The sequence below is a fragment of the Phaseolus vulgaris genome, chromosome 11, assembly GCF_051622355.1.
Source record: "Phaseolus vulgaris cultivar YP4 chromosome 11, ASM5162235v1, whole genome shotgun sequence".
Lineage (NCBI taxonomy): Eukaryota > Viridiplantae > Streptophyta > Magnoliopsida > Fabales > Fabaceae > Phaseolus > Phaseolus vulgaris.
Window position 1 is genome coordinate 53,013,964 of NC_143508.1, and position 26,155 is coordinate 53,040,118.

At 33.1% G+C, this 26,155-nt stretch overlaps 3 protein-coding genes across 3 annotated transcripts; 2 read left to right on the forward strand and 1 right to left on the reverse strand.

Annotated features, from left to right (window-relative positions):
* Positions 1 to 6,192: 6,192 nt before the first annotated feature.
* LEA (dehydrin LEA) lies at positions 6,193 to 10,247 on the forward strand. Its single transcript, XM_068647647.2, has 2 exons — positions 6,193 to 8,216; positions 9,620 to 10,247. Exons 1-2 carry the CDS (start codon positions 8,016 to 8,018, stop codon positions 9,971 to 9,973), a joined length of 555 nt encoding a protein of 184 aa, XP_068503748.2. The 5' UTR covers positions 6,193 to 8,015; the 3' UTR covers positions 9,974 to 10,247.
* Positions 10,248 to 12,362: 2,115 nt separating this feature from the next.
* LOC137830626 (putative receptor-like protein kinase At4g39110) lies at positions 12,363 to 15,679 on the forward strand. Its single transcript, XM_068638082.2, has one exon. It carries the CDS (start codon positions 12,555 to 12,557, stop codon positions 15,222 to 15,224), a length of 2,670 nt encoding a protein of 889 aa, XP_068494183.2. The 5' UTR covers positions 12,363 to 12,554; the 3' UTR covers positions 15,225 to 15,679.
* Positions 15,680 to 17,334: 1,655 nt separating this feature from the next.
* SAE2 (SUMO-activating enzyme 2) lies at positions 17,335 to 24,564 on the reverse strand. Its single transcript, XM_068632540.2, has 12 exons — positions 24,353 to 24,564; positions 24,176 to 24,223; positions 24,004 to 24,093; positions 21,768 to 21,851; positions 21,469 to 21,687; positions 20,721 to 20,822; positions 19,764 to 20,222; positions 19,436 to 19,665; positions 18,783 to 18,876; positions 18,512 to 18,691; positions 18,131 to 18,228; positions 17,335 to 18,015 (listed from the first exon to the last, which is right to left on the reverse strand). Exons 2-12 carry the CDS (start codon positions 24,209 to 24,211, stop codon positions 17,673 to 17,675), a joined length of 1,935 nt encoding a protein of 644 aa, XP_068488641.2. The 5' UTR covers positions 24,212 to 24,223; positions 24,353 to 24,564; the 3' UTR covers positions 17,335 to 17,672.
* Positions 24,565 to 26,155: the final 1,591 nt, after the last annotated feature.

Sequence of the window (26,155 nt, forward strand, 5' to 3'; positions counted from 1 at the left end):
ATGTGAGGATCTTTCGTGCTTCAATTCAAGTTTTTCTAATCTTTCTTCCAATTTTAGCATTACATCATCATCTTTGATTGCTAATCTATCTTCCAACTTTTGCATAGCTTCATCTTTGAGAGCAAGGGCTTGTTTTGCTTCTTTTAACTCATTAAGAACATAAGCTTTATTAGTAGAATGTGGTTTGGAAGATTCAGCACTTGAATATGTATCCATTGGACAAAGAAAACAGCAAGAAAAACAAGGTTAGCAAATGGAACAATTATAGGGATGTACTGAAAATTAAAAGTCACTGAAGTCACTCCAAGAAAGAATACTTCCCTCAACCAATCTCAACCAATCTGCTCTTGAGGTCTTGTAACTCTCAAATGAAATATGTCAAAGTAAAAGCACTCTTTCTCAAAGCCAATAGACCACAAACTTAAAGAACAATAAAAGACAAGCAAGAAAAGGTGTAAATAAGAAAGGCTATATCAAAAGGAATACAAGATATTGACAAACTCAAAGAATAGTGAATAAAAGACAAGCAAGAAAAATAAGGTACTCAATTAAAGGATGGCACACAAAAAACTTAAAGAAAAGCACTAGAATAGATGAAGAAAACAAAAAACAGAACTACTGGAATTTTTTTTTTATATATAAACTGTTAATGTGACTTTACAGATTTATCTGGAACTGTATAATACAAACTGGATTATGAAATATAAACCACATAAATTTCAAGATCTTATCTCAACAATGGCACTAGAATTACACAAAAAGAGTAAGCCAATTCATTGTGATAAATTTTTCAAAATCACTGCCAGATTACCGTATTTTTTGTGCCAGAATTACACTTTGGACGTATTACATTTATCATTTTTTTTGTACTTGGAATTTTGATGTACTTCTTTTTTCTACTTTTTTATAAAACTTTTAAGAACTCAAATCCAGAATTTCATAAATTTCCAGTAAGCAAAGAAATTGCAATAAATCGAAACAGTCAGCACGTTTTCAAGAAAACAGAGGAAACCTAACTGGAATGAAAAACAGAATTAAGAACTTCAAAAGACATAATAGAAGTGATGTGTAAGAACTTGTATAGGTCTATTACACAAGTATGAACTCAAAACTAAAAAGAAAAAGCACCAAAGGATCAAGAAAACAAACACATAAAACTGTACTCAACACAAAATCAAGAAACCAAAATTATCAACAAAAGGACTACATAGAATTGATAACATTTTTTGGAGAAACATGACTTTGACAAAACTAATAGAGATTCAAAAATCAAAATGACACAAACACAATGTAATAAGAACAAGAAAACAGCAAGAAAATTCAAAAATAAACCTAAAACAGAAATGTAACAACAAGAATGTAAGGTTCTTGAATTAAAAGTGCCAAAACAACTCAAACACACATAAGAACAAACCTAAGACTCGTAATACCACATTATATGATTCCAATAACATGATAGAGATATGATAAGGACATGTTATGGATTCAACAAGAGTTGGAATATGATTAGGCACTTTCTAAGAATTGGATCAATGTTCTTAACATTCAAGAACTCACCAAAACACAAGTAACCAAGCCAAACTCATATAGAAACCCATAATATGGCATATGAACCGATTAAAACAAGATAGAATACAAATGAACCAATTAAAACACAAGGAAACACAAATGAACCGATTAAAACACAAGGAAACTCAACCAAAACCACAAGAACAGCAAGCTAGAAGAAACTACTGAACAAAAACACAAAATAAGCAAGTTCTACCGATTGAAATGATTAGAAACATCAAAGACATGTTTTAGAGTTTGTTTTAGAATGGAAATGGATGAATAAGATGAAAAGAACTCGGAAACTTATGTGGTTGTAGCTCTTGGAGATGTGCACGCCACTTGAAGGATGAAAGGCTTCAAGATGAGTGTAGTTGCTGCCACTTGAGAGTCCAAGAATGCACTCAAGATAAGACTAGAAGAGAAGAAGACACAAGTCTCTCTCAATTAACTCACCAATTTGGGAGAGGTTCTTTACTCAAAAATCAATTCTATCATTTCAAAGACCCAAGCCCTCCTTTTTATAGGGAGAAGGACCGGTCACCTATTACAAAAGAAGCTTACAAAAGAAGCTTTCTAAGGTAGCCTTTTAAACTCTTCCAATTCTAGCGCCTAAATGGAGAGTGAAGAGACACCTTCTAGACTTTTCCTAAAACTAATGCCTATAGGTGTTATACCAAAGATGATGGAAGAGGCCCAAGCACAAGCCCACATGCAAGCCCACCAAAGGGTAGATTTGGGCCAACCCTAGAGTTATGGCCAAGAGGATCCAAGAAGACGTTCTTTTACATGTTCAAATGTCATAAACTCTAGTGTAGAGTAGACTTTAATTTTTTGTCAAAATTAGCATAGGAACTTTATTTGTAATTTTTCTTAGAATTAATTTTGGCACCTAAAACACCAACCTAGGTAAACTTAGAGTTTCTAAAAAAACCTCTAAATTTACCAAGGCCGGTCTAGAAAGCCCATGGAGGGGGTGAGCATACAAACTAGACACACCCCTCCCCATGTGCTCATTTAGGCTCCACTTTTGGGAGGGAATTCATTTGAATTTCCTTCCACTATCTTTTGAATTTCCAGCCTTCTAAACACTATAAATTGAAGTGCTTGGCTCTCATTTTGTAAGATTAAATTGAGTATTGTTATGCTGCCAAACTTGAGCCATACATTACTCCCTTGCCTAGAATTTAGGTCTTAATCTTCAATACTTTCACCTTCCAAACGGGCTGGCCGAACCTCCCTAAATTCCCTACTCTTTCTGCACCTACAAGGCAGCCACACCTCTTAGGAGGGCCTTGATCCATCAACAAACCACTAAGCTTCCGTAAACCACCCCAAAAACACAAAAGAGAAGAGCTCAATGCCATCAAAAGAGGTGTCTTAGGTTTCCCTCTTTATCACCTTCCTAAACACTATTCTATATTATCTACAAATTTATACAAAAGAAACTATAAAGAGAGATATTAATTGGAGCCCATTCTTAAATGCTTGTAGTCTTCTTTTGGCTTTAGGCTTGGTCCTCTCTTTATTTTAATTCTTCTTAATTTTTTAGAAGACTAAAAGGAAGAACTTTAAATGTTTGGGTGGATGGCCTCTTCCTCCATTAGTAAAATCCTCTCTTACTTGATCTCTATCAGTATTAGAGTCTGAAATTTTTACCAGACGGTAGTCACTGTGTCTTTTGTGTTTTGGCTGAGATTTGAGCCCCAGATTCGTCCCACAAGATTAGCAATAAATTTTTTATTCATCACTGCCAAGTTGAAAGGAAGGTTCGTTTGTCTGTGAAACTGTTAATTTTTTTGTGTTTTAATAGTCATCCATTTGACATAAAAGTTTTCTCGTTTTGTCCCAATCTTAGTGGAGATTCTTGTGTTGAATTTCAGGAAAAAACTATTTCGGGATAATTTTTCTGCAATTTGGCGCAAACCAAGGTTATCCTCTACCAAAACTTGTGAAATTTCGCCCTACTTTCTGCAATTTTATTCTGGGTCCGTATTGCGCTGAAAAAATTCGATCAAGTACTTTCATATGTTGTTTCCATCTAGATAAGGAGGCATGTCTATAAACAAATCACAAAAAGAAGATACGGGGAAGAAAAGCCAGGACGTTTTGTTTTCGGAAAACCAGTTTTGTTCACACTCAGTCTGGGACTTACTACTCCTTACTCCTTGGGTATTTTTGTCTGAATTTTTTACCATACGGTCTTCAATGTGTCTGTTGAGTTTTCGTTGAGATTTGAGCCCCAGATTCGTCCTACAAGATTGGCAATAAATTTTTTATTCATCACTGCCAAGGCTGAAAAAAAGGTTCGTTTCTGTGTGAAACTGATTAATTTTTTTCGTGGGTGAGTACTCATCCGTTTGACCTGAAATTTGTCGCGTTTTATCCCAAATTCAGTGGAAGGTCTTACGTAAAATTTCAGGAAAAAACTATTTCGGGAGAATTTTTCAGAAATTTGGCACAAACCAAGGCTATCTTCTACCAAAACTTGTGAAATTTCGCCCTACTTTCTGCAATTTTATTCTGAGTCCGTAATGCGCTGAAAAAATTCACACAAGTACTTTCTTATGTTTTTTGGACCCAGGTATGGAGTCATGTCCATAAAGAAATCATAAAAAGAAGATACGGGGAAGAAAAGCCAAGACATTTTGTTTTCGGAAAACCAGTTTTGTTCACACTCGGTTTGGGACTTACTACTCCTTACTCCTTGGGTATTTTGGTCTGAAATTTTTACCAAACGGTATTCACTGTGTTTGTTGACTATTCGCTGAGATTTGAGCCCCAGATTCATCCTACAAGATTGGCAATAAATTTTTTATTCATCACTACCAAGGCGGAAAGGAAGGCTCGTTTGTGTGTGAAACTGTTTTATTTTTTCGTGGGTGAATACTCATCCGTTTGACCTAAAATTTGTCGAGTTTTGTTCCAAATTCAGTGGATATTGTTACGAGGAATTTCAGGAAAAAAAATATTTCGAGAGAATTTTTCAGAAATTTGGCACAAAACAAGGCTATCCTATACCAAAACTTGTGAAATTTCGCCTTACTTTCTGCAATTTTATTCTGGGTCCGTATTGCCCTGAAAAAATCCATACAAGTACTTTCATATGTTGTTTGCACCAAGGTAAGGAGGCACGTCCATAAACAAATCACAAAAAGAAGATACGGGGAAGAAAAGCCAAGACGTTTTGTTTTCCGAAAACCAGTTTTGTTCACTCTCGGTCTAAGACTCACTATGCCTTACTCCTTGACTATATTGGTCTGAAATTTTTACCAGACGTTCATCACTGTGTCTGTTGAGTTTTGGATGAGATTTGAGCCCTAGATTCATCCCAAAAGATTGGCAATAAATATTTTTTTCGTCACTGCCAGAGCTGAAAGGAAGGTTCGTTTGTGTGTGAAACTGTTTGATTTTTTCGTGGGTGAACACTCATCCGTTTGACCTGAAATTTGGCGCATTTTGTCCCAAATTCAGTGAAGATACTTACGTGGAATTTCAGGAATAAAATATTTCGGGAGAATTTTTCAGAAATTTTGTGCAAATCAAGGCTATAGCAAAACTTGTGAAATTTTGCCCTACTTTCTACAATTTTATTTTGGGTCTGTATTGCACTAAAAAAGTTCGAACAAGTACTTTCATATGTTGTTTGCACCCAGGTAAGGAGGCATGTCCATAAACAAATCACAAAATGAAGATACAGGGAAGAAAAGCCAAGACGTTTTTTTTTCGGAAAACAAGTTTTGTTCACTCTCGGTCTGTGACTTACTGCGCCTTACTCCTTGGGTATTTTGGTCTGAAATTTTTACCAAACGGTCATCACTGTGTCTATTGCGTTTTGGCTAAGATTTGAGCCCCAGATTCGTCTCACAGGATTGGCAATAAAAAAAAATTCATCACTGCTAGGGCTGAAAGGAAGGTTTGTTTGTGTGTGAAACTGTTTGATTTTTTCGTGGGTGAACACTCATTCGTTTGACTTTAAATTTGTCGCGTTTTGCCCCAAATCCAGTGGAGATTCTTACGTAGAATTTTAGGAAAAAAAATATTTCAGGAGAATTTTTCAGAATTTTTTCGCAAACCCAGGCTATCATCTCTAGCAAAACTTGTGAAATTTCGCCCTACTTTCTGCAATTTTATTTTGGGTCCGTATTGCGCTGAAAAAAATCGCACAAGTACTTTCTTATGTTGTTTGCACCCAGGTAAGGAGGCATGTGCATATACAAATCACAAAAGAAGATACGAGAAGAAAAGCCAAAACGTTTTGTTTTCGAAAAACCAGTTTTGTTCATATGGACATCAAGTAGAAGAGGAAAGTGAGGCCCAAGCTCAAGAACCTCATGGAAGGATTACAAGGAGCAAGGCTAAAGTTTTGGGTAAAGAGCATCAAATGCTTTCTCTTTTTGTAATAACCCTTATGTAAATTTGTAAATAATATAGGAGTAGCCGTTAGGAGAATACCAAAAGTGGAAAACCAAAAGACACATCTCATATAAGGCATCTTAGGCGCTAGTTATAGGAAAAGGCTAGAAGAAGTGTCTCTTCCTACTCCTTTCTCTCTTAGGCGCTAGATTAGAGAAGGAACTAGAAAGGTGACTCTTCCAACTCCCTTTTCTTGTATAAATAGAGGTACATGGTGCCTTGTATCATAAGTTGAAATGAAATTTTTTAGTAAAGAAAGTATACCAAATTGGTGAGAGAGTTATGTGAGACTTGTTCTCTACTCTTCTTCCTAGTCTTATCTTGGGAGGTTCTTGGGACTCTGAAGTGGCGGCATCCACTCATCTTGAAGTTTTTCCACCCTTCAAGTGGCGTGAAACACTCCAAGGATCATCAACCACATAAGTCCATCTCCCTTCATCTTCCATAATTACCCATTTGTTGTTTTCTTGTAGTTTTTCAATTTCAATCGATTCAATTGTTTCCTTTAATTTGTTGTATTTGTTCTTCACTTTGTTCGATTATTTTCCATTGTTCTTACTGTTCTTGTTTCGTTTTCCATAGAAACCCAGTTCTATATTGAATTCTTGAGTTTCAATTGATGGGTTTTATTCTTTGTTGTGTTCCAATCGGTAGTTTTAATTCTTGTTGTGTTCTTTTTTCAAATTTTGTGTTTTTTTGTGTTCTTGATGAGTTCTTGAATGTTTTAGAATCTTGATCCAATTCTTGAAAGTGTCTTTTCATATACCAACTCACATCATGTTCACTCTCGGTCTGGGACTTACTACGCCTTATTCCTAGGGTATTTTGGTCTGAAATTTTTACCAGACGTTCGTCACTATGTCTATTGAATTTTAGTTGATATTTGAGCCCCAAATTCGTCTCACAAGATTGGCAATAAATTTGTTCTCATCACTGCCAAGCTGAAAGGAAGGTTCGTTTGTATGTGAAACTGTTTGATTTTTTTTGTGGGTGAACACTCATCCGTTTGACCTTAAATTTGTCACTTTTTGTCCCAAATTCAGTGGAGATTCTTACATGGAATTTTAGGAAAAAACTATTTCGGGAGAATTTTTCAGAAATTTTGTGCAAACCAAGCCTATCCTCTACAAAAACTTGCGAAATTTTTCCCTACTTTCTACAATTTTATTTTGGGTCCGTATTGCGTTGAAAAAATTCACACAAGTACTTTCATATATTTTTTGCACCTAGTTAAGGAGGCAGGTCCATAAAGAAATCACAAAAAGAAGATACGGGGAATAAAGGTTAGGACGTTTTGTTTTTGAAAAACCAGTTTTGTTCACTCTCGGTCTGGGACTTACCACGCCCTACTCCTTGGGTATTTTGTTCTGATATTTTTATAGACATTCGTCATTGTCTCTTTTGAGTTTTGGATGAGATTTAAGCCCTAAATTCATCCAACAAGATTTGCAATAAATTTTTTATTATGTATGAAACTATTTGATTTTTTTCTAAATGAATACTCATCCGTTTGACTTGAAATTTATCGTATTTTTTTTCAAATTCAGTCGACTGTTTAAAAAAAACTATTTCAAAAGAATAAGTAAAGTATTATTAAAAGTTATTATTAACAGTAAATTAGTTCGGTACAACTATATGATAATAATTAAATTGGAACTATCATCATTAAATATCACAAACATTTTTATCATTAATTTAATATAATACTAAAAAAAATAATATATTACAAAAGATCTTTATTCTCTTCTATCGGTTTGTCCAACAGATGAGTGTTTATAATTGAAGACCATTTTGAAAGATAAGTTTCAGAAACATATTATTATTATTATTATTATTAACCCTTGACACATGGCTTCAAGTATTCTCTCACACGCTTACACGTGTGAATAACTATCTTTCTGCATGTTCTCAATAAACCACGTGTTGCTGCATGCAAATCTCCAACACCGCCAAACAAACCCTTATCCATGCATATATACATATACATATATATATAGCTTTGTTTCTGTGACAGATAACATGGAATTTGGTGTGCATAGAAAAGTTTGAAGATGGCACAACAAGTGGAGCTGCGAGATGAACATGGAAACCCTGTTGAACTGACAGATGCATATGGAAACCCTGTTTGGCTAACAGATGAGAAAGGAAACCCTGTGCACCTCACTGGTGTGGCAACCATTGCAGATCATCACACTCTCCAAACTCCACACCATGCTCCTCTTCATTCCAACCCTACTTCAACCTCACTTTCTGTAAGTGTATATATATATACACATCAACTATGTCATGTAATCCTATTTTGTTGTGTTATTGTTCTTTGATCTGTTACATATTAATTTAGTGTTGTAATATCTGTTGGATTTTCAGTGTTATAATGTCTTTTTGGATTTTCAATCAGCTTGGGTATTAAGAAATTTGATTGGGTGTTTTTTTTTTTTTGATAAAAAAAAACTATGTTATGTATATATTTCTTATGTTTATTTCATCTATATATATATAAAAGTAGATGAGAGATCTGAAAATTTTCTTTCTCAAATTTGAAGTAATTGCATTAGAGTTTTTGAATTTGAAATTAATGATTGAACTAGAACAATTTCACACTTATTCATGCATTTTTTTAAGTTTTACTTCTTCCCTATGTTGACTATAGATTTTTGCTAATTTGAAAATTTTAAACAAAAATTTTAGATATGACCCATTTTAGTTTTAATTTCTCTAGCTTTTTTAAATTAGTTTTGTTTTTTCACATATATATATATAGTTGTGAAAATTAGTTAATTTCATCATGTATATAATTAAGACGATTTCTAACTTTTTAATGTAACTCATTTATTTTATTTCTAATAAATCTTTAAAATATTTTAGATAGATAAATACTATATGCTTTAAAGATAGTAATCAATGCCTTAATTTTTATATTGTTAATTTTTAATATAAAATAAATTACCTATTTAGTTATATACTTCACTTATAAATTAATTGAATTGAATTTTAAAAAATATATATATTTCTCCAAGGCATAAAACCCCTTAAATGCTTATAGTTTTGCATTTTTCCAATATAGTTTTTTTATTCTCTTTTTTTTCTTTATATTTTTTATGATACTATATTAAAATATTTTAATACACCATTAAAAATAATTATTTTGAAATTAATAAAGATTATATAATCTTCCATTGCCCAAATTTGATTCTTTTTCTAAAAAATATTTATCAATGGAAACTTTTTAGTATCAAAGTTGTGTTTCTTCATTTTCTTATATAAAAGACATAATCATTATAACTAATTTACAATTTGATTATAATATACCTTCCCTCATTGTAAAGAACTCTAACTTTTTGTGAAAGTGTGAATGATAAATTTGCATAAGATTTTATATAATTGAAAACTTGTCCATTATAAACACTACAATGAGGAGAGGAAAAAACTTATGCATTGACTCTAAAAGATATATACTCCACTTTCATTTAATCAAATCATGAACTCATTCATTTTTACCAGATTACTTTAAAACTTCATTTAAAGTTTCATTAAAATATTTATAATTGATAGAATACTTTAATTTATGATGATTAATTAGAAACAAATTTTATCATGTATATTTATATATACACATATTTTACTTGATTTTGCTTTAATTGTTCTTCAAATGTAGTTTGATGATGAAGGGTTTGTGGATAAAGGGTTTGATGATAAAGGGTTTGTGGATAAAGGGCATGTAAGGAGGAAGAAGAAGAAGAAGAAGGATAGAATAAAAGAGAAGTCTCCAACAGAAAAAAGTGAAGAAGAGATGAAGGAACATTCACACAGCAAAACATCACCAAAAGATCCAATAGAAGAAGAAAAAGAAAAAGAAGAAGAAGAGGAGAAGAAGAAGGAGCATTCACACACCAAAACTTGCACCATTAGTGGTGGTGGTGACCACCACACAAGCACCACCACCATCACCACAAGAAAAGGGATAATAGAGATGATCAAAGAAAGATTGCCAGGTCAGGGCAACCACTAAAGTTTCACCATATCCCCAAAGAAGTAAATTTCACAATCAATATATTCATCAACTTGTTAAGCTTTTTATGTTATGTATGTTTCTGAGTTTTGCTTCAGATAAGCACATATATTTTAATAAGCACATATATTTTAATAAGAGAAATGTGTTATTTCTCACAAACATCTTTTACAATAAAAGAGAGTAAAAGAAGGAGAAATATGAAGTAACATGAATGATGTGATAGTAAAATGTGTTTAATTTTTAATGTATTAATGAAAAATAATTTTATACACTATTTTTAGTTATTTTAAAAGATAATAATATGTATTATCAATGTAAACAAGAAAAAAAAATCAGTAACTAAAAACATCCAAAACTGTTGTCTTTGGAAGGTAATAACTTCCTACTTTTCCAATAATTATTTTTCATTTTGTATACTAACATATTAGATAGTTTTAGTCATAACTTATATAAAAGATAAGTATTTTATATTGATTTGGGGTGCAGTCTATTACGATACTTGATAATTCAAATAGGACACATAAATTTTATTATGATTATAAAATTAAAAATAAATTATTTTAAACCATTATAAAAAAATTCTTTTAAAATTAAAACATATTTATATGTATAATTTTTTATTATTAATTTATATAAAAAATTAAAACATATTTATATATATAATCTTTTATTATTAATTTATATAATTCATAGTTATGAATGCATTATATAATATATGAATCCTACTATTATATGTAATTTTTATCAATTTATATAATTATAATTTATAATTCATATTATATATAGATTATAGATTATATAATATATGAATCCTACTATTATATGTAATTTTTATCAATTTATATAATTATAGATTTATAATTATATATTTGTGTCTTCCAGTCTTATATTTTAAAAATTATTTTTAATCATTGAGCTAAAACTAGTTTTAGATGTGATTTTAAAATAAATATAAAAATAACTTAACCATCTTTTTATATAAGAGTTATACATTGTAATGATTGGTCTCAAACTTTTTAAATTGAGGGAGCTCTCTTCAGAATATTAATTGTTGTCGTCTTTTGTAAAAATGCTTATTTTAGTGTTTTAAATTTTGAAAAAAGATCAAAAAAATTTAAAAAATCTCACACAAGTTGACTTTGTTATTCTATGCTTAGTAACCCAATTCATTTACATTCATGCTTGACAAGTTCTCTACGTGCAGTCACATAATGTGCATGTGGTTTATTCATTAAAAATATATGTATTAAATATTAATCAAATAAATTATAGATGACTAATTATGATTAAATAGTATAATTTACTTTTAAAAATTATCTACCAATTTTTTAATCTTAATTATTTAAATTTATTTTTTTCATTTTTGTCAAACTTCTGTGCTTACAATAGACTATGAAACAAACTAATCCAACAGTTGAATTTTTATATGACTTAAATAACATTTTCTATCAAATTTAGGTCAACTTTGTTTTTTTATTTTTCATATTAAAAAAAACTATCTCTATATATAGTCTTGTAATTGGTAAATATAAGTCATTTTTTATCCTTAAGAACTGTTTTTTATAAGAATCAAGAGTGTCTTATTTCTAAATTAAGAAGACTTTATCTAAATTTAAGAAATCAAAAAAAGAAATTGATAAAATGACTCTCACTATGCAGATATACATATATGTATGAAACTATATCAGTGAGTGTGAAGGTATAAATGTAAATCAACTTGTTAAAAAATAACCATTATGATCATCAACTTATGATCAGTGAACTTTTTATATATAATCACTGTAAAGAATTTTACTCCATCCACTGATCATCATCAAACTTGTATTATATAATGCAGCTATGATGATCATAACTGAAATAGTAAAAACATGTTGATTTAATTTAGTTAGCTTAGCTCGGACACACCTCTTAAATTGTGTCCGTATCGGACACACATATTCATACGATATTTATATGACATGTATCTAATTCAAAAAAATTCAAAAAAAATTGGATATCTGACGATTTTAACATAATTTTAGAAAAGATGTATAAATTTTTATTTTGATTATGAAAATAAAGAACAAATCTTTTGAACTAACCATGATATCTGACACAATAAAAAAGATTATTATTTGTATCGAAGTGTCCGTGTCTATGTCGTACTAGTGTCCGTGTCAGTATTACAGAATGGTGTAGGAAGTAAGAAGAGAGAAGTTTAGTTATATTTGTGAGAATCTATTGCATTGAGAGAATCAGAGAATGCTCAAAAAATCAGTGCAAAAGGTGGCTAAAGGGAAGGGAATGGTGAGTTTGACCTGTTCAAAGAAAGAAAGGAACCGTTTGGTTTGGTTGGTTTTGGGAAATGCTAAATATAGGAAACACAAAGATGCAATGAACCAGAATTGAGGAATCATTGGCTAATTATTGGGAGCACAAGGTTGTGATCCCTTCATTTTTCTCTCCAAAGATTGAAGCAGTTAGAGAGAGAAAATCCCTTATAGGGATACTAGAACACCACATTTGAGACTTCTTTGTTGTTATTATTGCTCTTTCATTCTAAATTGAAAAATCCTCATCCTCATCAACCCCAGGAGGTATGGGGAAGATAGAAAAAAAAATGAAGGCAATGACACAACCTTTTCTATCACCCTTCAGCTCATCATCTTTGATGGCTATCCTCCTGGTCATCACCATTCTCTTCTCCTTCTCCTCTCCTTCATTAGCCCTTCCTCCCTCAGAATCCTTCCAACCAAGAGACAATTTCCTCATTGATTGTGGTGCAGATGTTCAATCCACCCTCCCTGATGGAAGACAATTCAAAACAGACCCTCAAGCAAGTTCTTTCTTGAATGCCAATGATGAGTTCAAAATCAATGCACAAGATAGCAAATTATCCTACCCTGTGTACAAGAGTGCAAGGATCTTCATCCAGGAAGCAAGATACTCCTTCCATCTGGTTCAGCCAGGTTTTCACTGGGTTCGGCTTCATTTCTACCCCATCAAGAACAACATCTTTGATCTCCAAAAGGCCACTTTCTCCATCTTCACAGATGCCTATGTGCTCCTCCACAGTTTCAATGTCAACAACACTGACAAGCCAATCCTCAAGGAGTACCTCATCAATGCAACTGAGCCTCAATTCACCCTTTCCTTCATTCCCCTGAAGAACTCTGCTGCATTCATCAATGCCATTGAGGTTGTTTCAGCTCCTGATGAACTCATCTCTGACACTGCCACTGATCTTTTCCCTGTTGGCGAGTTCTCAGGCATCACTGCCTATGGCTTGCAGCCTGTTTTCAGGGTCAACAATGGAGGCCCTCTCATCACCTCATCAAATGACACCCTTGGGAGGACTTGGGATTCTGATGAACCTTTTCTCACAAACAAGAATTTGGCCAAGAAGGCCTCGGTGGCAACCACTGCTGTTAAATTCCCTCAACACAACCCTGCAATCTCCCCTCTCACTGCTCCACAAACTGTGTATGCCTCTGTCACTGAGATGGCTGATGCTGGTGTTAATCAGCCAAATTTCAATGTCTCATGGAAATTTGATGTGGACAATTCTTTCTGCTACCTTGTTAGGCTGCACTTCTGTGACATTGTTAGCAAAGGGCTGAATCAACTCTACTTCAATGTGTATGTTAATGGGAAAACAGCAATCTCCAACTTTGATTTATCAGCAGTCACAGGTGCCTTGTCAACCCCCTATTTCAAAGACATTGTGGTGAATGCAACACTGATAGGGGAGGAGGGGCTATCAATTCAGGTTGGTCCAGCCACTGGTGTTGGTGGAAGTGCCAATGCCATTGTGAATGGTATAGAGGTGATGAAGATGAGCAACTCTGTGAATAGTTTGGATGGAGAATTTGGAGTTGATGGAAGAAGTATTAGTGGTTCAAACAGAGGAACAGTGGCAGCAGTTGGATTTGCCATGATGTTTGGAGCCTTTGTTGGGCTGGGAGCCATGGTGGTCAAGTGGCACAAGAGGCCTCAAGACTGGCAGAAGAGGAACAGCTTCTCTTCATGGCTGCTGCCTCTGCATGCTGGTGACACAAGCTTCATGAGCAGCAAGAACTCAATGGGAAAGAGCAACTTCTTCTCCTCATCAATGGGACTAGGCAGGTACTTCTCCTTGTCTGAACTTCAGGAGGCAACCAAGAACTTTGACTCAAAGAACATCATTGGTGTTGGTGGATTTGGCAATGTGTATTTGGGTGTGATAGATGAGGGGACTCAAGTGGCAGTCAAGAGAGGGAACCCTCAATCAGAGCAAGGCATCAATGAATTCCAGACTGAAATCCAAATGTTGTCCAAGCTCAGACACAGGCACTTGGTGTCCTTGATTGGATACTGTGATGAGAATGATGAGATGATCCTGGTTTATGAGTACATGCCTAGTGGACACTTCAGAGACCATCTTTATGGAAAGAACATGCCTCCTCTCTCATGGAAGCAAAGGCTAGAGATCTGCATTGGTTCAGCTCGTGGTCTTCACTACCTTCACACAGGCACAGCTCAAGGCATCATCCACCGTGATGTCAAGACCACCAACATCTTGCTTGATGAGAATTTGACTGCCAAGGTTTCTGATTTTGGACTTTCCAAGGATGCACCAATGGGGCAGGGTCATGTCAGTACTGCAGTGAAGGGTAGCTTTGGATATCTTGACCCTGAGTACTTCAGGAGGCAGCAACTCACAGAAAAATCTGATGTATACTCATTTGGGGTGGTTCTGCTTGAGGCACTCTGTGCAAGGCCAGCCATCAACCCTCAGTTGCCCCGTGAGCAAGTAAACTTGGCTGATTGGGCTATGCAGTGGAAGAGAAAGGGCTTGCTTGACAAGATCATAGACCCTCTCCTCATTGGATCCATCAATCCTGAATCCATGAAGAAGTTTGCTGAGGCTGCTGAGAAGTGTTTGGCTGATCATGGAGTGGATAGGCCTTCAATGGGAGATGTTTTGTGGAACTTGGAGTATGCTTTGCAGCTTCAAGAGGCCTTCACACAAGGAAAAGCTGAAGATGAGACAAAGTCATCTGCAGCTGCTCCTACTTCACCACATGTTCCACCAACACCTTCCACTCCTTCTGATGACCCTCCGGCTCCAGCGGCAGCTCTGGCGGCATCTCCGGCTGCTCCACCACCTGCCGCTGCAGTGGTGCCGCCACGTGCTGAAGTGAACAATGCTACACCAGAAATGAACTCTATTGATGACCATTCTGGAACTGCAATGTTTGCTCAGTTCAGCAATCTGAATGGCAGGTGAAAGACCAATTCAGTTTAGTGATCCCTAACATGAAAGTTTTTATAAAAAAAAACGGATTCAGTTTTTTCATAAATGGCACCCCCAACTGAACTGCCACAACTTTGATCATCTCTAGGAGATGTTATAACTTTGTGAAGGCTTGGACCAAAAATATCCTGTGTAATGGTGTGATATTGGTGTTGTTTCTGGAGTAGGTTCTCTTGTACTTTTGTATTGTGTGTGGGGTATTGTTCTGCATGATAGTAAAAGAGTGTATCAAATATGCAATGTGATTAACTTATTGGCTTGTGAGAACACAGTACCATTAATGATGTATGGTATTACATAAATGAATTGTTGTATATTGTTATGTAACTTGTAGGGAGATAATTGTAGAAGCATGTTCAGAGAAACTGGCTACTTCAGGTAGTGAAGTTTTGACTTCAATTTTTATGTAATGGACCAATATTCTAGCAGAGTTTTCGAGTCCTTCTACAAAAATCTCCTATTTTTCTCATTTGGCCATATGAGATTTTCTACTATGTGTTTGTTCTTTTTTAAATGTCTCTTTCATTCTATTTCTCATTTTTTTTAATTTCGAAACAACGCATTTTTTTAGTTATATTATTAATCAAATTGATGTGGAGAGAAAAAAAATAGTTATCTTAACTGAGATAGAAGATGTAATGACACATAAATATCAAACGAGAGCTTCAACTCTTGTTTTACACAGGTACTGATAAAAACAGTGTCTTCTCTTAAACTTTTTGCTGTCAAAAAGTGAAACACGTAAATAAATAGGACAAAGACAACATAGCTGAATCTGGTGATAAAAGTAGAACAATCTCCTTTTCCTACCTTGTAATGATCCAAATGGAGATATAGATATCTTCTGTCCACAGAATATTCTAATATTAAATTTAAATTCGACATCAAGTAAAAATAAAAGTAAAAATAAAGATATTTCATATGTATACATACCTTATTTTAAAAGTAGATTTTAAAAGGTTTATCTTAATTAAAATGGATTAGTACATAAGTAAATTTGCAGGATTATGTTCTTTACTTAGTTGATCCACTAGCATAAGACAACCATTATTGTGTAAATTTATTGTTATTGTCAAAATTATGGTGCCATGTCTAAGAAGAAATGACAATTATTTTATCTAGTCTCGCTTCTAAATTAAATAGTAGAACCAACAATTATTCCATAAATCTTCCATCACTTTTTTTTGTACATTCCTATTATTAAAAAATCATTAAATAAAAATTAATTTTAAATATTAAACTAATTAGTTATTATTTAATTAAATTAAAAATTATTTTATAAATTAAAAAAATTATTGATATTTTGAAGAAAACATTTTGGTCAAGCATTACACTTTCATGCTGTTTCAAACTTTCATTGCATTCCGCAATAAAAAAAATGAAACACCATTGGATTGTTTGGAGTGAACCACCATCATATTAGTCACATCCTGACGTCAACATAATGTACTCTTCTTCACACTATATTATGTAAATGCTACCTTTTTATTCAACACTCTTCTTAAATGTTTAATATATCATTTATAAAACTTCAATATTTAATATGATGGGTCCAACATCTAGATGTATTGATATATCATTACTAAAATTTGAACCCTCTTCTTAAATAATGTGATATTAGACATTGAAAATCGTACAACACTTTTAAAACACTAAGTAAAAAAATTACTAGATTTTTGACAATTTCAATACAATTTTAACATTATTTAAAAAAAAACACATTAATTTTCTAAAAATTCAAATTTAATATTAGATCATTATAAACTATGAAAAGAAAAACAAATCCTAAAACAAATCTTTTTGAAATAAAGAACAAATTTTTTTGAAACATTGATGAAAAAATTTCTTTCAACTAAAAAAACTAACATATTTGTATACAAATTTTTATTGTTAATTTATATAATTTATAATTATATAATATATAGATCTTTGTGTCCGTGTCATGTGAGTGTTACATAATTTCCAACTGTGTTATCTGTATGAGAGAATTGTAATGAATCTTAAGCACATGGTATCATTAAGCCACTATAGATGGCCATGCCTTGAACAAAAGCTGTCTTAGGCCTTTCGAAATGATGACAGATTCAGCAGATAAAAGATAAATCACATTTCAAATCTAGAATATAGTATACATGACAATAATTGAATAGGTAATCAGTTTGCAAAACTGTTGATCATCAGTAATGCCATGTGTGAGAAAGTTAATTCATGAGGTCAATGATCCTCTCTGTCAGGCGTCAGCGAGAATAATACATGCTGCAGCTACTGAGAAAGCACAAAGGAGAAGAACAGTATCTATGTCAAGCAAAAGACTATTAGCAACATTCCTAACAACTACTATGGCCAAAAGAATCGCCAAACCTCCCTATCAATACAAAATTAGGATGCAAGAATTCATGCTGATTTTAGTTCATGAACTGACTATGACAATCTTCTCTTTTTAAAGCTGTCTAAATCCCCATCAAGCATCACAAGATCGTCTTCGTCGTCGATTACTTCCAACTGCTTTTGATGCTTTGTGTCGGCATCGGCGGTCGTGGTGGTGGCACTTGAAATGTCGGTTTCATCGGGAAGCTTTCGCTTCTTCAAGGTTGAAACTATAGTTATCTCATCATCCTTCTCAGATTCCACAGCTGTTACTGCTGCATCTGAGGTGCTTCCACCATTGCCAACAGATTTGTCTTTGTTTTCTGCTGCTGACACTGGTTGAATCCATCCTGAGAGAACCATCTCATCAGGTTCTTTCTCTTCATCAAACTCCTCTCTGAAAATTACCCAGAAAGAAAATACTTTAAAACAAGCAGAAAAGAGATAAGGATTCGTGGAGATGGGAACAAAAACAATTCTAGCAGAACAAAAAACTAGAGTCGAGTAAAAACCTGTGTTTGATGTTAATATTGCAAACAAATTCCTGTTGCATATCCTCCACTGTAAGCATTGTTCCACCAGTTACTGGTGAAGGAAGCTCAGCTAGGACCTGAAAGAGATAGGAAACAGGCTCTGAAGCTTTGAAGCAATACTATAACACTACAAGAAAATCACTAAATAGAAATTAATTTTAAAGACCAAAAATAATTAGTCACTATATTAACTAAATTTAATATTATTTTAGAAACAAAAAAAATTATTGGTATCTAAAATAATTTCTATTATTCATAAAATTTATAAATTAGTTTCTAAATTGGTATCTAATTAGCTACTGAGATTTTAGCTACTAATTCACGATCATATATATTCCAAACAAAAGACAAGAAATATACCTTTTCAAGGTTGGACTCATAAATGGCAATCATGTCGTCCTCAACATCACCAGCTTCATAAAGGAGGTTTGAAGCACACATAATTAGAGGAATGTTCATCCCTAGTTTTGCCTTAACAATTTTTTCGACTAAGTCTTTCAACTTTGAACGGTTGGTGTTTATTTCAAGGGATAAAGGTGTCTGTTTAGCACATAAACGAATATATTGAGTGTGAGCATGTTTTTAACAATGACTTCAGGCAACAAATATAACAAAGGGAGATTTGCCAAACCTCAGAACAAACATAACAAGACTTGTTAGGTTCAAATGGCTCCACAGGCATAAGCAGCATGTTTCTTGATGGATGTTCCAGACAATATGTCATTCTGAGATGTCCAGAAAAGATTAGAAAAAACATTAAAAATAGTAAAGTTGATTGTAAACTACAGTGTCTGTACCCTCTTTTAAGTCATGATTAAGGGCATTTTTTAAGCTTTTTTTTTTAAGAAAAATGTTTTTTCAACTAAAAGCAATGGTTGACAAGTTGCACTTTTCTCAAACAAAAACAAAGTTAACTTTCTTTTAACCATTAAACAACAAACAAGCCCCAGGCAATCTTCTAAAATCATAATTTTATTCAGTGGCGATAAACTACACTGATTTAATATTTAACAAACAAAAATTATAATTATCAAGCATTCAAAGTGAAATTTGGGTGTAGTTCTACAATCTAGCCCCACCAACATGATTATCCTACAAATTACGTTTTGCCCGGTAAAAGAATTGTCAATAGCCAGTAGGTAGCATTTTCTTCCAAGGTATTTTTTGGTTAAAATAACATTTCACAATGTTTCCTCAAACCCAAACATTAAGGTAACAAAGCCACTTTCCCATCACTACAAATAATCCAAAAAAGAATACACAGGAATTGGAATCACATCATACCTACAACTTTCAATGTCATTTTGCAGCACTTTGATTGCTTCAATGACAATCAACCCAGCAATAACAGCATTTGTAGTCGCAACAGCATGCACAATATTACCAGCAATACCTTTAGCTTCAAAAAGGCTGTGCAGAGGGATGCCAAAGGAAGCAGCCCGTATGTTAGCAGATGCAGTAACAAATTCAACAGCCAACTGATCATCTTTATCAAATCCTAGATTGCCAATCTCCTGCTCAAAGATGAATTTAAAAATAAAAACACAATGTTGTATCCGGATATGAAGATAATATTAAAATATGATAGATCTAAATAAGTATCGCAAAAGACCTTTTCCCTTTTTGTAAAAAATATTCGCAATGCTTCAAGAAATATTTTAGAATTTTCTCTGAGACTCCAAATATCCTGTGGATTCTTCATACCCAAAGATGTCATGGCAGATACTGATAATTCATCATTACAGGCACAATTTTTCTCCAAATTTCCATTTTGTTGAGCCAGTTCATCAGACAGAACATCCTTGCTGTATATAGGCTTTGGTCTATTACGATTTTTCCATGTCTCTTCATTAGACAAGGCCAATTCGATATTATACCCAAATACATGATCGAAAATTTTCCTTCCATATTGATCAATGTCTTCATCTTTCCTGCGTTCAAATACATCATCTACATTTTCTGAGGAACTAGCACCATCACTTGATCGAACATTCAAGTCATTATCCTGATTCTTATCCCCAAATAACTTGGCAAAAAGTAGGTCCTTTGCCCACACAACACAGTGAACAAACTGCCGTAAACAATGGGAGATAAAAGTTTAGAACTCATTAAACAGAAGTTTGAGGCAAATGTCAAAATTCCTACTTATTTTGAAGCAAATTTTATCTATTTTCATAAAATATAACTAATATGACAGCCTTAAATAATGTAAAAAGGTATTTATCTAGTAGCATCCTTCAAGATTCAACAATGCAACATAGATATCCCATTCATTGAAAATCCAAATCATGAACAACCAAAAATTTCTATGAACTACCACAGCTCCTATAGTTTCATTTTCTCTGTCCCAAGATACAAACTGTTAGATACCTAGCAAAAGATATGACTAACCAAACACAATCAATGTATAACCAGTAATATCAGATAAAAAAAAAATTAAACAGTCATAGACTACATGTTCGGAGGCCTATAATTCAATATAACTTTTGCGGATAATCTCACTAGTGTTCTATGTTTCTAACAAACACTTGCATTTACTACACACAAATGAAAATGACAATAATCATACCTTTGATGGGGTACTAGTGATAGTACAGACAGGATATGTCTTGGGTGCTGGTTTAGGCTGACACTCATAGCACTCTGTTCTTCCCTTGACATGTACAGTTACCTACTTTCAATTTCAACTAAATCATAAATTTGATTGAGAAATAGCAACTTCATATATTGCAGTAATTAACAACAAATCGCATTAAATTGACATTATGAAGAAGTTGACAATAAAGACTGTAACACACATTTGCCATGAAAATCCATAAGCAGAAAATCCATGGGCAGATGGGGTAACAAAATTAGCAAAAGAAACATCAAGTATTAAATATCAAACCTCAAATGTCACATAATTATAAAATACAAATTTTAAGAATTGAAAAGTTCAAATCAATTTAATCAGGGAACATGAACAAAACTGAAATAGAGGATGAACGTTTTAGTGGATAATCTGAGGACAGAATTTAAAATTTAGCTGATATCCACATGTTAAAGCATAAAAGCATGCCACATAAACACATTGCTTTTCCAATAAGAAATTTGCCTACCTAGGAACACTGTTGCCAGTCACTAACAATAAACAATTTTCTTAACTAGATATATATGGACAGCCAGATAATCAATAATTCAAAAAAATATAGACACACTTATATAAACATAACCATCAAAAACAAAAATTACCACTCAGAATCTACCAAAAATGATAAAAAAAGTCAAACTTAAATTGGATATCACTTACTCCGAACCAATAAATACAATTAAATTACCTGTCCAAGGAACCCAGTAGTTCCACTTTCAACCAAAGGAACATTAGCTGCCAGGCACAAGCGATTCACATGCCGGCGTGCATCTAGATTGTCAAGTCCATTTAGAACAACATTAAATTGCTTAAAGAAGTCCACATTGAATTCAGGATCTTTGACATTTGCATGGTATGGTGTAATGTCTATGTGGGGCCTAAATTTTAACACAGCATCCCTAGCAACCTGGTTGAACACTTCGTCAGATGGATGCACAACTGAAACCTATACCATTAACAATAATAACCATAACGGTTCAAACTTACTTTAGCTTTAGATTGCCCAACATGAGATTGTCGAAATAAAAATTGTCTATTCAGGTTACTGACTTCTATAGTATCCATGTCAATCTGCACGTTAGAAATAAATTAAGAAAATTTGATAAAGTACATTCATAGCTTAAAACAATACAGTTAGATCAATAGAAAATTTAAAAAAATGACTAGTAGTAGTGAGCATGTGCACACACACAATATCAACTCCTCATACATAGAGCAAGAATCCATGAGGGGTTGACTGATTGCTGACAGTAAGACTGCCAAATCAATTGTAATGCTCAAGCCTTTATCCAGGAACTCAATTTAGTAGAAAGAGTGGCATTGTACAAAATCAGCATGAGACAATTGTAGGATAGATTTTTCAAGAAACAAGGATGGTGAAAAGTAACACACTTGAGCTATATTCAAGATAGTTTTCAACCCAGTATGTTTCCCTTCAAACAGCTCTGCAGCCTCCAAAACTATAAATCGAAGTTGTCAATGAAAAATAATTGTAAAACTAAAGTGACATGACAAAATTTGGCTACACTTAATGATGCATTGATTACAACAAGTGAGAATCTAACTTGCAATAATAAATAATAAAGTCATCAATCTAGATAGCAGCAACACACAGTGACAAACTCTGAAAATGCTATAATAGGATAACAAGAAGTGGGAAGGCCGCTACTTTAAATATTATTATTATCTAATAATTATTATTTACTACACTTTAATATTTTTAGTCCCTATAAAATTAGTAAGTTTTGCTTTTGGTTCTACAAAAAAATTTCTCTGTTTTTCATCCTTATAAATTTGAAATAGTTATTATTAGCCCTTGTAAAATGTATGAATCTTGATTTTAGTCCTTATGAAATAATTTTTCTCTAATTTTCATCCCTCTAAAATTTCAAATTACTATTTTTAATCCCTAATATTCATTTTAAGATAGAGAAATATCAATTATACCAATTAGCAGTTGACAAAGGATATACCAATTAGCAGTTGACATAGGATATACCAATTATTTAGTACAAAAAAATCAGTTGTATACCGACGCAAGACACATGCTGCAACCACAACACCCTAGCATCCACAACAGTGGCTGAAGTCACGATTGGGAATCAGAGAAATTCCTCAACATAATAGTGCTAAAGTTCCACTATAGTGGCTATTTAGCAACACGAAGTAAGAACATATAATAAAGTCAAAAAATGAAGGATGATGAAGTTAATAGAAAAAAGAACATAACGAAATACTAAAAATGGCTTTTTGGAGCCTATAGCATTGTTATGCCATTATAACATCTGAAAAGCCATTACTGCGGCTGCAATGGCTGGTTATTGAAAATTACTTTGCTATTTGAATCCCATCGTAAACTACTATGATAATAGATATATACACATGTATAGATACAATTATAAACATATGAGAAGATCCTTGATGAAAACATGTATGGCACAAGGTCACAACACACTCATGATTCCATTCAGCAGATCCACAATTATCATTAACCTATCACCCTCAGCACTGAGTAGCTACACCATCTCTACCAAAACTCATTTTAATTAACATTCAATTCTCGAAGATCTTATTAGCCATAACTGTAATTACTAAAACTCAAGATTCCCAAATAAATACAAAGATCCACAACCACCCGACTAACTAACACCATAAATCCATCATCCTCAACATCAAATAGCAAAATAGCAATTCAAGTCAACAAAGGGCAAGCTCCAACACAGCAGTTCCAACAAGAAACACCCCATTCTCCACTGAATACAGTTCATACCCAAAAGCATAAAAACCTGCTCAAAACTCAAAAACTCTTCCTCCTTCAACAAAACATTGAAATTCGGAACGAGAACCAATCAGCCACCAACTACACGAAAGGAGAAGAAATCAAACTACCAGTCAACCCTCCCGAAACCAAAACCTAACAAATCAATTTTCAGCACCATATTGCCCCACCCCAAGACCTCAATACAGTTATGGCAGCACAAACAACACTAACCCCTCGCGCTCATAGACACCTCCTTAATAAAACCAAGGCGCGAAACATTTGAAACACCCATCTCACGAAACGCACGAAGCTCGAAACTTTAACAAAACCCCAACAGCACAAAACCCTAAACAAAACACCCAAAAAACTCAAATCCCAAAAAATAACTCGAGAACCCTTTTCTAACTGAAAAACCCTTTTCTCAAAACAACCTCAAAAACCCAGATAGAGAAGAAAACTAACGATGTGAATGTCAGGAAAGCCGGAGAGAGCGAGAGTCTTGAGAAGCTCGCAGCCAATTCCACCAGCACCAACCATAAGCACTTTTGCATCCTGAAAAAAACCCAAAACGACATAAGACTGTATACAATCGACGAGACACTCCCAGTGGAAACGACAGAGAGAAAGGATGTACCTTTACAACGGCGTAAGAAAAAGGAGGAGAAGCCATTGGAAAGTGAGACTGTGGAAGAAGAAGAAGTAGAAGAAAAAGAAGAAGAATCGTTGAAAAATCACATGAGAGAGAAGAAGAGAAAAAAATGCAACGAGGTTTTAAAAATTGAAAAGGGGAAAGTGGTGCAGGGAATCGAACCGTTGACGTGAGGGAAGTGGCAGAATCTAAAAGGGTCGTCAGGGAAAAAGCGCCAAACCCCAAGATGAAGCCAACTTCTGCAAACTAAAACATTATACGTAAAACACACTCTATTGTGGAAACAAGAATACCATAACACCGACACAAGTGTGTTTTGTTTTTTGGTCAAGTTCAAACTTTTATTTTACCTTTATTGTTAGCTTTTGAAAACTATATTCAAAATATGAAACTATATGCTTAATATATAATTCACATTTAAATATATTATTTTTCTTTAATTTATTATAATATTTTTTAAAAATAAAATCATGATAGAATATTAACTTTTAAAACGAACTATATTTCGAATCCTCAACAAAATAAAACATAAAACAGTTGAAATTAATTTGTTATTAATTTTTTTCTTTTACACCTTATCTAATATCATTAATTCTTGTAGTTGTTTTAATAAGATGGTGAAATGAAAACAAGTTAGAAATAATTATATAATTTACAATTTGTTTAATTCTGTTAAATTTGTTTTTGTTGAATTTTATGTTAATCAAAATAAATATTTTTTTTCAATCAATTAATTTTATTGTAAACTTATTATGTTGGTCTATAGAAGTATTTGAATTCATGTTAATATGGAGATGAATAAAAATTAAAAATATTTTGTCACTCATATTTAAGTGGGCATTTACTTACGCAAACTTTAAGTGCAAATTACAATTGTATAATTTGTTTTTATGTGAAAATGAAAATCTTGGAATCTTCAGTCAAAAGACAAGTTCCATTGATTATTCCTAAATAATATAAAACATCACAGAAACATAATCAATTCTTATTATAGCTTTTGACTAAACATATAAAGGCAATGTAAAAAAGAATCTACTTAATATTGTGATATTAGAAAAAATGTATAGAAATTGTTATTGTTCATATTACATGTGGTTTAACTTGTCTTTTGTAAGGGTTGAACTAAATATTTTGCTTGAGAGGTAACCATTACATTGAATAGTACATTATAAATGTAGTGAGTTTCTTTATATTAATGAAAAATACAAGACAGAATAAAAAAAAATCATGTTATGCCATGTGATAAGTAAAAAAATTGTTTACTTGATTATTATTTTAGACCATTGACTTAAGTTGATAAATAAGATTTATAATATGCTCACATTTATCAATATGAATAAAATAAGATATAAACCTTAAAATTGGTTGCACAAGTTAATAGGCTATGATTTCACTATTGAGTATAAACCTGGAAAGGAGAATGTGGTTGTTGTTTCTCTTTCACGATCTTTTATGATGATAATATCTCAACCGAAACTACAACTACTTCCAGACTTAAGGGAAGTTATCGCACAAGATAATTAGTTAAGTGCAATAATGTTGTTTTGTATGCAGAACAAGCATCTCAATTCTCATTATGCAGTTTGTGATCAGTTGTTGTATTGGAAATACATATTGATTTTACCTAAAGGACATGAATTGATGAGAAAAATCCTCAAGGAATTCCACAGTATATTCTTGGGTGGACATTCAGGATTCACAAGAACCTTGAAGAGAATTATAGTATAATTCTATTGACAATGTATGTATGTTGATGTAAAGGAGTATGTGCATTATTGTTTAATCTTTAACAAACAAAACATTATATAATTCTTCCATCCGGGTTACTACAACCCTTGCCGATTTCGAAGCAAATATGGAGGATGTGGCCATGGATTTTATCACCAACCTTCCCTTTTCCAATGGACGCACTATTATTATGGTGGTCATTTACAGGTTTTCAAAATATGCACACTTGGTTGGTTT